At 54.6% G+C, this 13,508-nt stretch overlaps 1 protein-coding gene across 1 annotated transcript; it reads left to right on the top strand.

Annotated features, from left to right (window-relative positions):
* Positions 1–8,514: 8,514 nt before the first annotated feature.
* On the top strand, positions 8,515–13,508 carry ISL2 (ISL LIM homeobox 2). Its single transcript, XM_021694043.1, has 6 exons — positions 8,515–8,572; positions 9,386–9,575; positions 9,858–10,120; positions 11,948–12,231; positions 12,810–12,977; positions 13,392–13,508. The coding sequence occupies exons 1-6, from the start codon at positions 8,515–8,517 to the stop codon at positions 13,506–13,508; spliced, it is 1,080 nt and encodes a 359-aa protein (XP_021549718.1).

Below are 13,508 nucleotides of genomic sequence, written 5' to 3'. Positions count from 1 at the left end.
CTACCAGCCTTTAATCTCTTCTCCTCCTTGCTTTTTATAAGCTGTGGGCACCAGGATTCAGCTGAATGAGAGTCCGACAACAGCAAGAGGAGTGTGATTTTGTTTTGAAGGTCTTTACAAGTATAAGGCATGTCTAAAGTGGCTATAAATAATTTCTATTGTCCATAACTCAAGCTGATCAAAATAGACCTCGTCACCGTGATGCGGCAAAATCTGGTACAAGCTGCTTTTCTGCTGCCTCCAAACCAATTACACATTTGGAGCAGATGAAAATCTGACCAGATTCCTCCTGAATCGGATTAATGCCCCATCCACAATCACATTAATCACAATCTGTCTATGATTAGACATCGGATAATCCCACTGGACAAAAGGTGACAACTCAGATTCTATTATCTCATTTATTGTCTATTTTTGGAATTTGCTAGTAACTGTAGCCTTCAGAAGATGTTTTCCAGTGAAAGAGGATCGTCTGTGCATTTTTTTTTTGAAAAATTGTTGCTTGATGGACTTCGATTGTAGCCAAACATTTGGTGTCATTTATAATTCCTATTTTATTTTAAGGTGACGAAGAGACAAAATAGGGCATGAATATTTGGTCCTTGTTAGGAGAAAAAACATACATATTTAGCATCTTATGAATGTGTGTTGGAAAGACTAAAAGACGTCCTTTAAAACCTTTAACGGGCACCTGGGTGGCTCCATCGGTTAAGCATCCGACTCTCAGCTCAGGTCTTGATCTCAGGGTCATGAGTTTAAGCCCCACGTTGGGCTCAACACTGGTCGTGGAGCCTACTTAAAAAAAACAAAACACCAAAAACTTTTAAAAGACTATGACTATAGCTTTATGAAGAGGCATCCTCACATTTGAGGACATACGATAAATCATTATCCATTTGTCTGAGTCTCATAAAAGGGAAGCATCTCTGATTGGTTAGGGGACTGTAACTGGACCCCAAAGTCTGCAAAACCTAAACCCACACACATCTGTGCAGGATGGTGGAGCTAATGACAATATTTAGTTTTTCTGCTGGGGAAATCCATTGAAAAATAAGCATCACTAATGTTCAAATGAAGCAGATAGCTGACAGTTCCTCTCATTTGAATCTAGAAATACTACTAACGAGAAATACAAAGACCACGTGAGTCAGGGTGATTCTGAGTCCATGCCCGCATTCCCTGACTTCAGGGCTGGCCCAGATAGCACAGCAGAGAAAACCTTAAGTCTCCTTCCACCCCAGAAAGATACAATTCACAATGCAAAATTGGTCCCCATGATGCTGGGGTCTGAATCTTAACCCAGATTTTCAGAATGTTTTTTCAATATCTTTAACAAGTAAGTTACAAATGAGTGGTATTCTTTTCCTCTTGCCTCAGGATTACATATAGAAATTCTTCTCTTTACCCCATGTGACTGGTTGAGATTAATTGATCACCATCCACCCCTCCCCCAGACCAGCCTTCCTCCTGACCCGCCTGTTTCTAAAGAGAGAGAGGGGCCGGCCCGAAGTCCACAGGCACGTCTTCTTGCCTCACACCCCGCCCCCACACCCTCCTGATTTACGTCCTCGTTACTTCTTGCCTCGCTTGACTCATCCGTGTGTTAATCTTTCCACAGAACAGCTCTGTTCATGCCATGTTCCCATCTGAATCTCTTCACACTACAACAGGATCACAGAAGTTCTCCTCTGTCAGGGGAATGCCCTCAGAGTTCCTCAGCCTGGCGTGTGAGGCTTCCCACGGTGGAACCCAAACTTCTCGTTCAGTCTTTTGCTTGGCTGCCTCCTCTGTGACAGTCCAGCCACATGCACCTGCGGCGTGGCTGTGGCTTTGCTCGTGCCCCTGCCCACGTTCGGTCCTCACTCCAGCCTCTCCCCACTGTTCACATTTCCCCCCAAATGCGCTTGACTCACATATCTCCTTCCTCTGTCTACAAAACCATTCCCTCCTCCTCCTCCTTCTCAGCCTGGAAGAATCATACTCATCCCACAGGGCTCAGACGAGATGCCGTGGCCTCCAGGAAGTCTTTCCAGCCCCCACTGCTGCCCTCCCCACCCTGCTGATCCCAAGTCAAAGGTGAGCAAAGCCGGACTCTAGGTAAAGTGGCAAGGACAGATTCTAATCAGCAATATACTACAGTACCAGGGCCAAGAGTCCCATGTGAACTGGACTCAACTTTGACTTGTACAGAGGTGACCAGGTGTTTTAAAGGGAGAATGAGGGAATAGGGAGGGAGGAAACGGGGGTTGGTTCATGAGAAACCCATCTGGGTTTGCTAATTGGTGCTTATCCAAGGTGGGTTCCTCCCCTCCACAGTGGCTGGGAGACAGGGGCCCTATCTTCAGATGTTGACAGGAACAAACGGTAAATTCTCTTGACAGCCTTGAGTTTTCTGAGGAAGGCGCTTGGGTGGGGGGGCAGGGTGGTCCTATGGATGCACCCTTGAGCTGCTAGAAACCATGTTAGTGTTTTGTTCAAGGTTGAGGCCTCGTGGAGAAAGGGCTCAGAGGAGCCTGGCTAGAGTTTGGTCAAAGGAGAGAATCGTCTCCTACCATTATTTTCCTCTCTTCTTTACTGTGTTACCTGCTTCAGTGAAGGACAGCCTGTCCATCCAGGGCCCCAACCTGAAGCCTAGCCCATGTGGCAGGAGGCTGGCCTCTCAGCAAAACAACCATCCAATCCTGCTTTGGTGAATCTATTCCCTGTGGAGCTCAGTCTCTCCCTCATTGCTTTCCTCCCTTTCTTCCTCATGTTACCCATTACCTGGATCTCAGCAAGGGAAGGAATCATTCTAGGTGGAAACGGAGCACTGGAAGGGAGGCCCAGTGAGGCTGCAGGCTGGCAGAAGACAGCCCGGAACACCAGTGCACCCTGCCAGAGGCTCAGAAGCACTCCCAGGCTGTGCCAAGTTGGCGAGGACTCCCCCTCCTGGAGAGATAGGAAAAATTCAGCTTTCCCCCAAAACACCAGGCACAGCTCCTTCCCATGGCCCCCTCCAGTCCCAAAATCCAGGGTTAGCAGTTGTCCCTAAAGCTATCTTCAGGGTGCTATTTGGAAAGAAACAAAAGGCTGGGGCAGAGGGAGAGGGAGAAGCAGACTCCCTGCCAAGCAGGGAGCCTGATGCGGGGCTCGATCCCAGGACCCCAGGATCATGACCTGAGCCGAAGGCAGATGTTCAACTGATTGAGCCACCCAGGCACCCTGACCATGGGTTTCTTAATAGAGAATGACTTCAACACATGTCCACTGTAAACAAAGTAACAAACGAACAAACAAGACCATTCCCATATGGACAGACTCAGTAGCACAAGTTTGCAACTAGTCTCACTGATCAGTGAGGATGTGGGTTTGAGTTTCAGTCCCACCTCTTACTGGTTGTATTAACATGTGAAGTTATTGATTTCTTCATTTCTGAGCTGCTGAATGGTGAAAATAAGACCTACCTAACTTTGGGGCACCTGGGTGGCCCAGTCAGTTAAGCATCTGCCTTCTGCTCAGGTCACGATCCTGGAGTCCTGAGATCGAGCCCCACATCGAGCTCCCTGCTCAGCGGGGAGCCTGCTTCTCCCTCTGCCTCTGTCTGCCCCTCCTCCTGCGTGCGCGCTCTCTCTCTGACCAATAAATAAATAAAATCTTTAAAAAAATGTTTAAGACCTACCTACCTTCGAGGCAGGGCTGGCTTCACAGGCGTGCGACCTCTGCATTAAATGAGATGGTCTGCAATTGCTTAGCCCAGGACCCAGCCTGCAGCAGGTGCTCAATGGGGGTTAGGGAAGAGGGACCGGGCTCAGGAGGGAGGGAGAGGGGACCCAGTGGCACCATGCCATGGGGTTCCCGTGTGCTCAAAGGGACTCAGTGGGAGGCAGGCAAGAGAGGCTGGGCCAAGAGCACAGGTTTGGATGTCAGGAGGCCTAGAATCTTGTCAAGTTTCTGCCGTTTCTCAGGTCTTAGTTGCTTTCTCTGAAGCATGGTGCCAAAATCCCACACCAAAACCCCCACTCTCAGAGCTGTATGGTGGGTGAGGACGTGAATGCTGAGGCCCTCCTTGGCCTCTTCTCTACAACATCACCAATTGCCTTGGGAGAAAAGTAGAGGACTCTGGGCATGGGGCTGGCCCTCAGAGGGATCAATGGCGGAACCCCATCCCCAGGGATGCCAGCAGGGAGAGCCCTGGCTTCTGGCTCTATCTCTGTCACTTACCTGCCGGATGCAAGGTCACTGAGCTTCAGCTTCCTTGCTGATACTCATGGTAAAGATTAATGCTCCTTCCACAAGCATCAGCTTCCTTTGTGTTGGGGGGCATCGTGCCTGTGGCATCCGCTTTGTAAGTGATCGGGAGGCGAGATGGTGCAGTGACTCCCTAAGCAGGATCTGGAGGCAGAGAGGCTGGTTCATAGGCTCCACCAGCTTTGTCACCTGGGACAAATTACTTAACCTCTCCGAGCCTCAGTTTCCTCATCTGTGAAGTAGGGATAATTCCAACAATAGTAACTTCTTTCCAGAATTGTTGTGAGGATAAGGGCAGTCATGCGTGTGAAGGGGGCCCCAAGCAAGAGGCCAGTATGTTAGCCATCATGGTGACAATACTGAAGATGTAGCTTATTCCCAGTATTCCTCCGCACATACGTGACTCCAGGAAAACAAGGAGACAAAACATCTTTGTGCCAGTGAAGGTGTCCCAAGCAGGTAAGGACGGGAAGGCAGTTAGTGGGGAAGGAAGTCCAGTGTGGCTGTGCGTGTTATGCATGTGCTTGCGTGTGTGCAGGTGTCGGAGCCGTCCGGGCCCCCCGAGTGGATCTAGCCTTGCACAGACGGGCAGGGAGAGGAAGACCTTCTGTGGCGGTCAGTTTCTTCTCTGTCAAACACAGGCCCAGAAGAGACAGTCTCTAGAGGCTCATCCAGCTTTCTCGTTCTAGAATTGTAGAAGGAAGAGAAAGGATGGGAGGACTAAGCAAAACTGTAAAATAATAAAAGTCGGCTTTTTTTGTTTTGTTTTGATTTTAGTGATCCGGCCTGCTTTGGTGACAACCCCCCCCCCCCCCAGCTCTGGGGCCCTCAGGTCTCGTTCCCAGGGTAAGAGCCACTATCACTGGAGTGTGAATGACCACCTGTTATTCTGTTCTTTCTCAAGGGTCTTTGCACAGTAAGTGGATCTTTCAGTGGAACTGTGAACAGAGTTTCAGGCAGCAGTGATGGGGTGTGGAGATTTGGGGAGAAGAAATTCGGGGAGACTTCTCTGTGCTTCTGAAATCTTCCCAGGAAGAGGGTCATAGTCGGGGCTAGTTTTATGGGATAACACAGAGCTATAGAGCTCAAGCTCTATTCCTACTAAGTGAGAACGTGCTCCAGAGCCCAGCAAAGGAGGCACCCAGGTCTCCTGCGTGCAGTAGCCTGGGATGTGCAGAGCAGTGTGGCCCCTGCCTCTTCCAGAAGGGCATGCTGGGAGCGGCCAGGAGGCAGAGAAACTGGGCAGGGCCAGATCAATGGTGCCCTGTGACTGTCCCAGCGGAAGAGGTTTCTCTCCTCTCACACCAGCACTGGTCTCCCAGGGGGCTGTGACCCAGGAGACGCACACTGGGGGATCTTCAAACAGGCTGCTGGTTTTACAGCTCCAGAGAGGTGGAGGGGGGTGAGTGGTGGAACCACAGCCCTGAGGGTCTTCGATGGCACAGTGAAAGCAGCAAGGCAGACGGAACCAGGCCGACCTGGCTGTGCATGCCAGCCCCAACTTAGCCTGTGACTGGACGCGGTTGTGTCTGCTCAGAAAGCCTCAGTTTCCTTGGGGATTGGATGAGTTTAATATTACCCACCTCATAACATCGCTGTAAAGTTCTTGTGGGCTAATAACAGGGAATTTGCACTTGGTAGGGGCCGACCAAATATGAATTCTTGACTTGGCTTCCTGGCATCCCAGGAGAGGTGACTATGCCGCCTCTCCCCTTAAAATGGTCACAAAGATTGTTTTTTTCCTCTGGGTGATGATGAATTTCTCCTTTTGGCAGGAGAGGGTTAAAGTTGAGGCCTAAGATTCTGCTGGAGCTATCCATCCTCTCCTGGTGACCTTCATCTTTGAGTTATTGATTATTCCCTTGTTCCTGGCCAGGTGCTGGAAGTCAGGCCAGGCTTCGGTGGCCTGAGGGAGAAGCTAATGGTCCAGGCACACAGCCTAGCTCACCAGTATGCTCACCTCGGCCCCCCATTACAGGGCTGTGCACCCAGATACACAGACATCACGTGTACACAAACTCTATACTCAGGCCACGCTTTTTGGTTGTCCGCCCCGCAGTAGACCCACAGGGAGCAAACACACACTGAGATACACACAGGAATCTCCAGATGATACACACACAGACACATGTAGACCTCCCTCCACATCCACACACACGGGTCCGTCCCCACAGGAAGGACGCAGCATACACAGAGGCTGACAACACAAGGCCACAGCCAGTAACAATAATGACCATAGTTAAACATATTGCACACTTACTATATGCCGAGTATTCTTCTAAGCCTTTCCCAGAGAATCGTTTTAATTCTTACAGTTAGTAGAGATAGCTATTATTTTATCCCTTATTTCACAGATGAGGGAACTGAGGGACAGAAAAGTAAAACAAGAGGCCTTAGGTCACAGAGTGGCCTGGCTCAGACGCAAGCACAGATTGCCTTCCCCCTCGCTCCTCAACCTCATTTATTTACAAAGACACAGTCAGCCGCAGCATTGCCCCTCCCCCGCCCCCCCCCAGACCTGCTCCACACACACTCAGGGTGGGCGCCCTTTGGGAACTAGGAGGCAAAGACGCAAGACCTGGCTTGTCGGTACAGCGAATTCAGACCGGGGACAGGACCACGTTTCAAAGGTAGTGGCGTGATCAGAAGCCTTGCAGGACGACGATGGGACAGCCAGCGTGAAGCGCTAGACACAGCGCGGGCTGCGGATGGGCGTTCACGGGCTGTGCGGTGGATCGTCGTCGGGCAGGGGGCTTAGCGTGCATGGAGGGCCTAGCCGGGGCTCCCCGCAAAGTCTCTCCCTTGGCTGCACCCATTTCCCGGAGGGCAGCCTAGAAGCTCGAGGACAAACAGCCTTAGATTTTTAGTAGAAGGGCCGCCGCGCTCCACCGCGCCCTCAGGCCGACCGGCCCGCAGGGACCTGGGCAGGGGTCTGGGGTTCCAGTGGAGACATTGTACCCGCAGGCGCGCACCGCGTCCCGCCCAGGCACGCACCAAGTTCTTGGTACACCTTTTAACGGGAAAACAACAGCCATCATGGTTAGATACATGTTATTTATAATTCATGGGCTAGTCTTTGAACCCTTTCAAACAAAACCCACAGCGATTTCTTTGAAAGAAAAAAATGGTTGCACTCTGCTCAGAAGTCTTGGGTTTTCTAAGGACCCACGAGCCGCTGCACAGATAGTAAATTACCCCGCGCACCACATTTGTTTCTGATTATTTGCGTTGCAGTTAGTTCGTGAAATGAAACAGAAGAGTTTATAAAAATCGCTTATTTGGGAAGTAGGACACACATTCGACCCCAGCACTGCTCCTAGAAGGAGCTGAGCTATTCGGGTAGAGGAAAGATGAGGGGAGTCCGTATCAAATTAACCTCCCTCTCCCTGCCCAAGTCTCGAATCAGGATCCGATAAGCGTCTTCGGATTTTGCGTTCTGGCGCTACCCACCTAATGCTCCAACTTGGATAAGTTTTCCACGGGGGGGTGGGGGGTGGGGGAGGTAGGAGGGGATAGGGAAGGGGAAGTCCAAAAATAATTTATCCAAACCCCCAGTGGTCGTTCTCTAACTTCTCTCTCTCCTTGGACCCTGAGGACAAAGACGCACGAGAAGAGAAAGGTGACCGGCTGGACGGTGATGGTTGTATCCAAATAGACCGCCCTTTCCACCCAGTTCCAAAACAGTGGGTTTTTATTTTTATTTATTTTTTATTTGTGAAAGAAGGGAGCATTTAAAGGAGAGGCCTCTCCCTGCCTACACTCCTCAGGTATCCATCACCCCGCTCGGGCACGCCTGGGGAGACCGTCCGGCAAGTCCAAGAGGAAGCTCAGAGCTGCGGTGGCCACGGAGCCAGCTCGGCGGTGACGCAAGGTCCAGCAGGGATAGCCCGACCCCGGGTAAGGGAGAGGATCCTTGTAGATTTCGGACGAGGGGGCTGCGCTCCATTGTTTACTCCGGACCAATCAGGGTTTGCCTATTTCCTTGCAGCCAATCCCCCGTCACCCTCGCCTTCCTCCCAAGCCACCCCGCCCAACAGCCCCCAGGTCCCCATTACCTCCCCCGCATCCCCCCGCGGTTCTGGGGAAGCTTCGTGACGCCACAGGTCCCGCCCCCAGCTCCAGCCCCGGGCGAGTGCGTGCTGACGTCATGCTGCGTGCGGGCCGGTGCGGAATCGCTCCTTCAACTCAGCGGGGCAGGAGGAGTTAGTTACCAAAGAGCCGAGGCTGGGCGCGCGACCCTCGTCCTTCTGCCCCTGGCCGCACACTTTGCGCACATCTCTTTTCTGCATGGTGGATATTATTTTTCATTATCCTTTTCTGGGTGCTATGGGGGATCATTCCAAGAGTAAGTCTTTCTGTGTGTGGGTGTGTATGTGTGTGTGCTTACTATGCAGTATTTCTAATGCAGAAGAATGTTTAGCGGATTCTACAAGTGGCTTCTATTTGACAGGACGCTGGGAGAGAAAAATCAAAACGAATGCATTTCTCCTGCAGGCCACTTATCCTTTGGAATCCTGTTGTTTTAATTTACAATTAAACATTCTCAATGTTAGGCTGCTAGGCTGGCCTCAGGCTGTGAAATCTGCTTCTCTTTTGCGCTAAGGCAATTAGGTTTGATTTGGGGATGTGAGCTTGCGTGTCTTTTGGCTTTTCGAAGAAGACAGATTTCTCTAGCTTGATCTGGGATATTTAAGAATGTCAGAGAGGACGAGAAGAGACTCCGCTGAAAGCTGGTGGGTCTGTGTTGGGATTGGAGGTAGTCGCTGTAAGAGGGAGTATGTGGACAGAAATGCCGGAACATCACCGTTCAGTATTGATGCGGTGGCGTCCGCAGTGCTTAAATGTCTTTTTATTCTTTCTTCTCACCTGTTAGCTTTTAGTTACAAGATATATGGATAAAACGACTGTGTCCAAATGAATTTAGTAGCAAAAAAAAAAAAAAAAAGGGGGGGGTGAAGGGGAGACAAAAACCCTCAAATTCAGAAGATTTTGTTTTTTCGTTTCCAATTGTTCGGACGTTTAGAAAACCCGCTTTTCCCTGTAATCGCAATTCTTGAAAGGGAACGAGCGAGCGAGTTGGGTTGGGGCTGGAGTGGCCGAGGCCCGCCCGGGTCCGGGCAGCCTGGCCTGACGCGGGCCCCGCGCCTTTCCCCGGCAGAGAAGCCCGGGACCGCCATGTGCGTGGGCTGCGGGAGTCAGATCCACGACCAGTTTATCCTGCGGGTGTCGCCCGACCTGGAGTGGCACGCCGCCTGCCTCAAGTGCGCCGAGTGCAGCCAGTACCTGGACGAGACGTGCACGTGCTTCGTGAGAGACGGGAAGACCTACTGCAAGCGGGACTATGTCAGGTGAGGCCCGCGAGAACCGGGGCTCAGCTACCGCCTGCGGGGGCTGGGGCTGCAGGCGGTGGCTCGTCTGCGCTCCCGGGCCTGGGGAGAAGGCCATCCCCCCACTTCGAACGTGTGCCGCCGTGCGCGTCTGGGCCCGCGAACTCCCCGAGGGCCGGTCCCCGCAAGCTCCCTGTGGGCCACAAAGCGTCCTGGGCGCGCGTGCCCGGAGCCCGTTGCAGCCCGGGAAGCGAGGCGGGCCTCAGGCCCCTGGCTGACCCCGACCGCGCCTTGGGCCCGCAGGCTGTTCGGCATCAAGTGCGCCAAGTGCCAGGTGGGCTTCAGCAGCAGCGACCTGGTGATGCGGGCGCGGGACAGTGTGTATCACATCGAGTGCTTCCGCTGCTCCGTGTGCAGCCGCCAGCTGCTGCCCGGCGACGAGTTCTCGCTGCGGGAGCACGAGCTGCTCTGCCGCGCGGACCACGGCCTCCTGCTGGAGCGCGCCGCGGCCGGCAGCCCGCGCAGCCCCGGCCCGCTCCCCGGCGCCCGCGGCCTGCATCTGCCAGGTAAGCCGCGCGCGCCGGGCCCGGCGCCGCCGGCGCCGTTGTGAGTGCGTGCGTGTGTGTAGAGGGGTGCTTGTGCTCCGACGAAGAGTTGTCACTCGTGGGTGGTTCCTTTTGCCAGGACTTTGTGCTTCTGTGTGAGTGCAGAACTGTGGCTAGGAACACAGCCGAGTGTATGCCAGGGCGGGGGGTGGGGGGTGGGGCTGGGGGTGGGTGGGACACAATTCGTTCGTGGGTCAACATGAACCGGGGTTGTGTGCATATGAGTGTGTGTGCCTATGGGGGCATTGTGGAGAATTGTGTTCTCCATGATCGGGAATACTGGGACACCGGGCCGGGAGAAGGAGGGTGAATGACGACAGAAAACGAAGTGGTGTCTGTCTGGGGAACGTGTATGGGGAATTTCAAGCAGTGTGTTGGTATTGCCAGAGAGGAAAGATAGGTTTGCCTGGGGGTATGTATGTAAGGAATACAGCTCCCATCCTAGAGCTGGGCCTGAGCGCAGCCAGCCAGAAGGCTAGTAGCTAGCCGCCCCAACAAAGAGTGGGTGTCTGTGTTGGTGTTTTGAGGCCCAGTTTGATGAACAATTTAGCCAAGTGCTTCTCCGGGAGGAGGGTGTGGTGGCACAGTGGACTTGGGATCATAGAAAATACTCAGGGGATGTTCTGGGTCCTAATCAGGAGCTGCCCAGAGATGGGGTCTGAGTGCACGTTAGTGGTCGGGCATCGTGCCTCAGACTGGGCAGCTCCCAGCAGGCAGCCACAGACCTGAAGCACCAGGCTCTACACCAGGCTGAGCCTCTGGGTGCTGTGTGGTCTTGTAATGCTCCTCCCCTCTCTGGTCCTCGGTTTGCCTCCCCTATTGAGTGAGGAAATTGGGCTGGATGGATATTTGTAAATATTTATCCAGACCTAGTTATGCCTGCCCGGGGATAAAAATTCAAACAGTGCGGCATGTATCCATGGATGTGTGGACCTGGTTTGGATGGGGGTGTGAAATAGGATGAAGCTGGTGTTGAGTGCACTCCATCTCCGGTCTCAGAGGGGCTCCCTTTTGTTTGTTGCGGGTTTGGGTTGCGGGCCACGGGCATCAGGCTCTATTTACCCGGAGCTGAGAGAACCCCAAACCAAGCGAGAATGCTAGCGGCTGCGCTCGGGCCGGGAGGGTGAGCAGCCGTTGGGCCGGGGAACCTGGAGCCTTGAAGGAGGAGACCCGGGAGCTGAGGCCCGAGGGCTGTCAGGGAAGAACGTTCTGTCCCTGGAGGCCCATCCGCGCTCCAGGCCAGGTCTTCGCGGCCCTGTCCGAGTGGTCTCCGACCGAGGATGAAGGGCTCTTGCAGGCCCCCAGGAGCGGGAGACAAGCCCCCTAATCGCGAAGCAGCGCGGCGCTCCGGGCCCTCGTCGGCCCCCTTCCCCCTCCGGAGTCCTGGGAGCTCCTCCTTCCTCTTCCTCTGAAACTCCGACTTCTTCCGGAGGGCCTCCGTCCCGCAGGGCCCAAGCGGGCATTCCTAGGGTCGGGTAAGTGGAGGAGGCACAGGCCGGAGCGGCCACTCCCGTCCCGCAGCTGCCCGGCGCAGGGCTCCCACGCCCTGCTGGCGCTCCGAGGACCGCGCTCCGGGGCTGCCCGCACCGGGAACCGGGGAAGGGACGAAAACGCACTGCTCCCTCCGTGTAGGACGCACAGCTGGAAAGGGAGACGAACAATAAAACGAAATCACCGGAATCGAAGAGAAACGAAATAGGGCCTGGGAGGGCTCGGCCGCCGCAGGGCGGGACACTGGGCGGGCGGGTGGCGGCCCCGCGCTCACCTCTAGTCCCCCTGTCCTCGCAGACCCCGGGTCGGGCCGGCAGCCCTCGCTGCGCGCGCACGTGCACAAACAGACGGAGAAGACAACCCGCGTGCGGACGGTGCTCAACGAGAAGCAGCTGCACACTCTGCGGACCTGCTATGCCGCCAACCCACGGCCCGACGCGCTCATGAAGGAGCAGCTGGTGGAGATGACCGGCCTGAGCCCACGGGTCATCCGCGTCTGGTTCCAGAACAAGCGTTGCAAGGACAAGAAGAAATCCATCCTCATGAAGCAGCTGCAGCAGCAGCAGCACAACGACAAGACGGTGAGGGGCTGTGCACCGGAGGAGCGGGTCGGGCGGGGCCCCGAGTTCTGGGCGCGCTCTGGGGAGATCCAGGGGCAACTGGATTCTCCAAATAGCGTGTGTTTGCGTGTTCGGAGCAAGGCTTGCCTTGGGGATTAAGGCTGCTTAATTATCGTACCCTCGGTCGGATATTCTTGTCCCTGCGGCAGAGCTGAGTTGGAGGCACAGCTCCGAGCCCGAGGCGGCGTGGTTATGCAGCTCCTGCTAGTCGGGGCAGGTTGTGTCCTGTTGGAGTGGCTTGGTTTGGACACTTTTCCTCGCGAAAAATGGGCACAGAGGCCTCGAATTTCTTTGCTCTGTTGGCCCCCCTTTTGGCTGGACTATGGTGGAGGTTCCTGAGTCCGGAGTATCTTAACTGGCAAAGGAGGACTACCTGGTTGTGGTGTTGGGAGTGCCTCCGCCAAAACCGCTTCAGGCTCCCAAACCCCTTCAGGCCCCAAATCTCGAGCCAGTGCCTGGGGCCTCAGTGTCAAGGGTGTGGTGGGAGACGCAGGACCTAACTTGAGCATCCTTCACCTCCACTTCTGCTTGTCCCTCAGAGCCTCCAGGGATTGACCGGGACGCCCCTGGTGGCGGGCAGCCCCATCCGTCACGAGAGCGCTGTGCAGGGCAGCGCAGTCGAGGTGCAGACGTACCAGCCACCGTGGAAAGCCCTCAGCGAGTTTGCCCTCCAGAGTGACCTGGACCAACCCGCCTTCCAGCAGCTGGTGAGGTCCTGCCCCACCCACCCGGGCCTCAGGACTCGGAGGGGGGGATTTAGCTGTTTGATCAAGGTGGGAAGGAGGGACTTCGCAGGGGATGAGGGGCTGGGGACAGCTCTAGGCAACGAGAGATAAGGGGATAGATAAGGGGACTGCAACAACACCTCAGCCCATAATTCGCTCTTAACCAGGTCTCCCTGGATTAAAGCACTGGCAAGGGAGGTCGAGGGATTAACCAACCCGAGCTCCCGCCCTAATACCCCAGCGTGCGCCTGGGGACCTAGCCCACATCTCCGAAGGCCTTGCTTCCAGCCAGAGGCTTGTCCCTAAGGGACGCCCTCGAATTCAGAGTATGCGGCCTGGGAGCAGCAGGTACAGCGCCTCTTCACCCGCCTCTTCCTGATGTCTCCTCATCCTCAGGTCTCCTTCTCTGAGTCTGGCTCGCTAGGCAACTCCTCCGGCAGCGATGTGACCTCCCTGTCCTCGCAGCTCCCGGACACCCCCAACAGCATGGTGCCGAGTCCCGTGGAGACGTGA

This window comes from Neomonachus schauinslandi, chromosome 9 (assembly GCF_002201575.2).
Source record: "Neomonachus schauinslandi chromosome 9, ASM220157v2, whole genome shotgun sequence".
NCBI classification, from domain to species: domain Eukaryota; kingdom Metazoa; phylum Chordata; class Mammalia; order Carnivora; family Phocidae; genus Neomonachus; species Neomonachus schauinslandi.
This window is presented reverse-complemented; position numbering and strand designations above follow the sequence as displayed.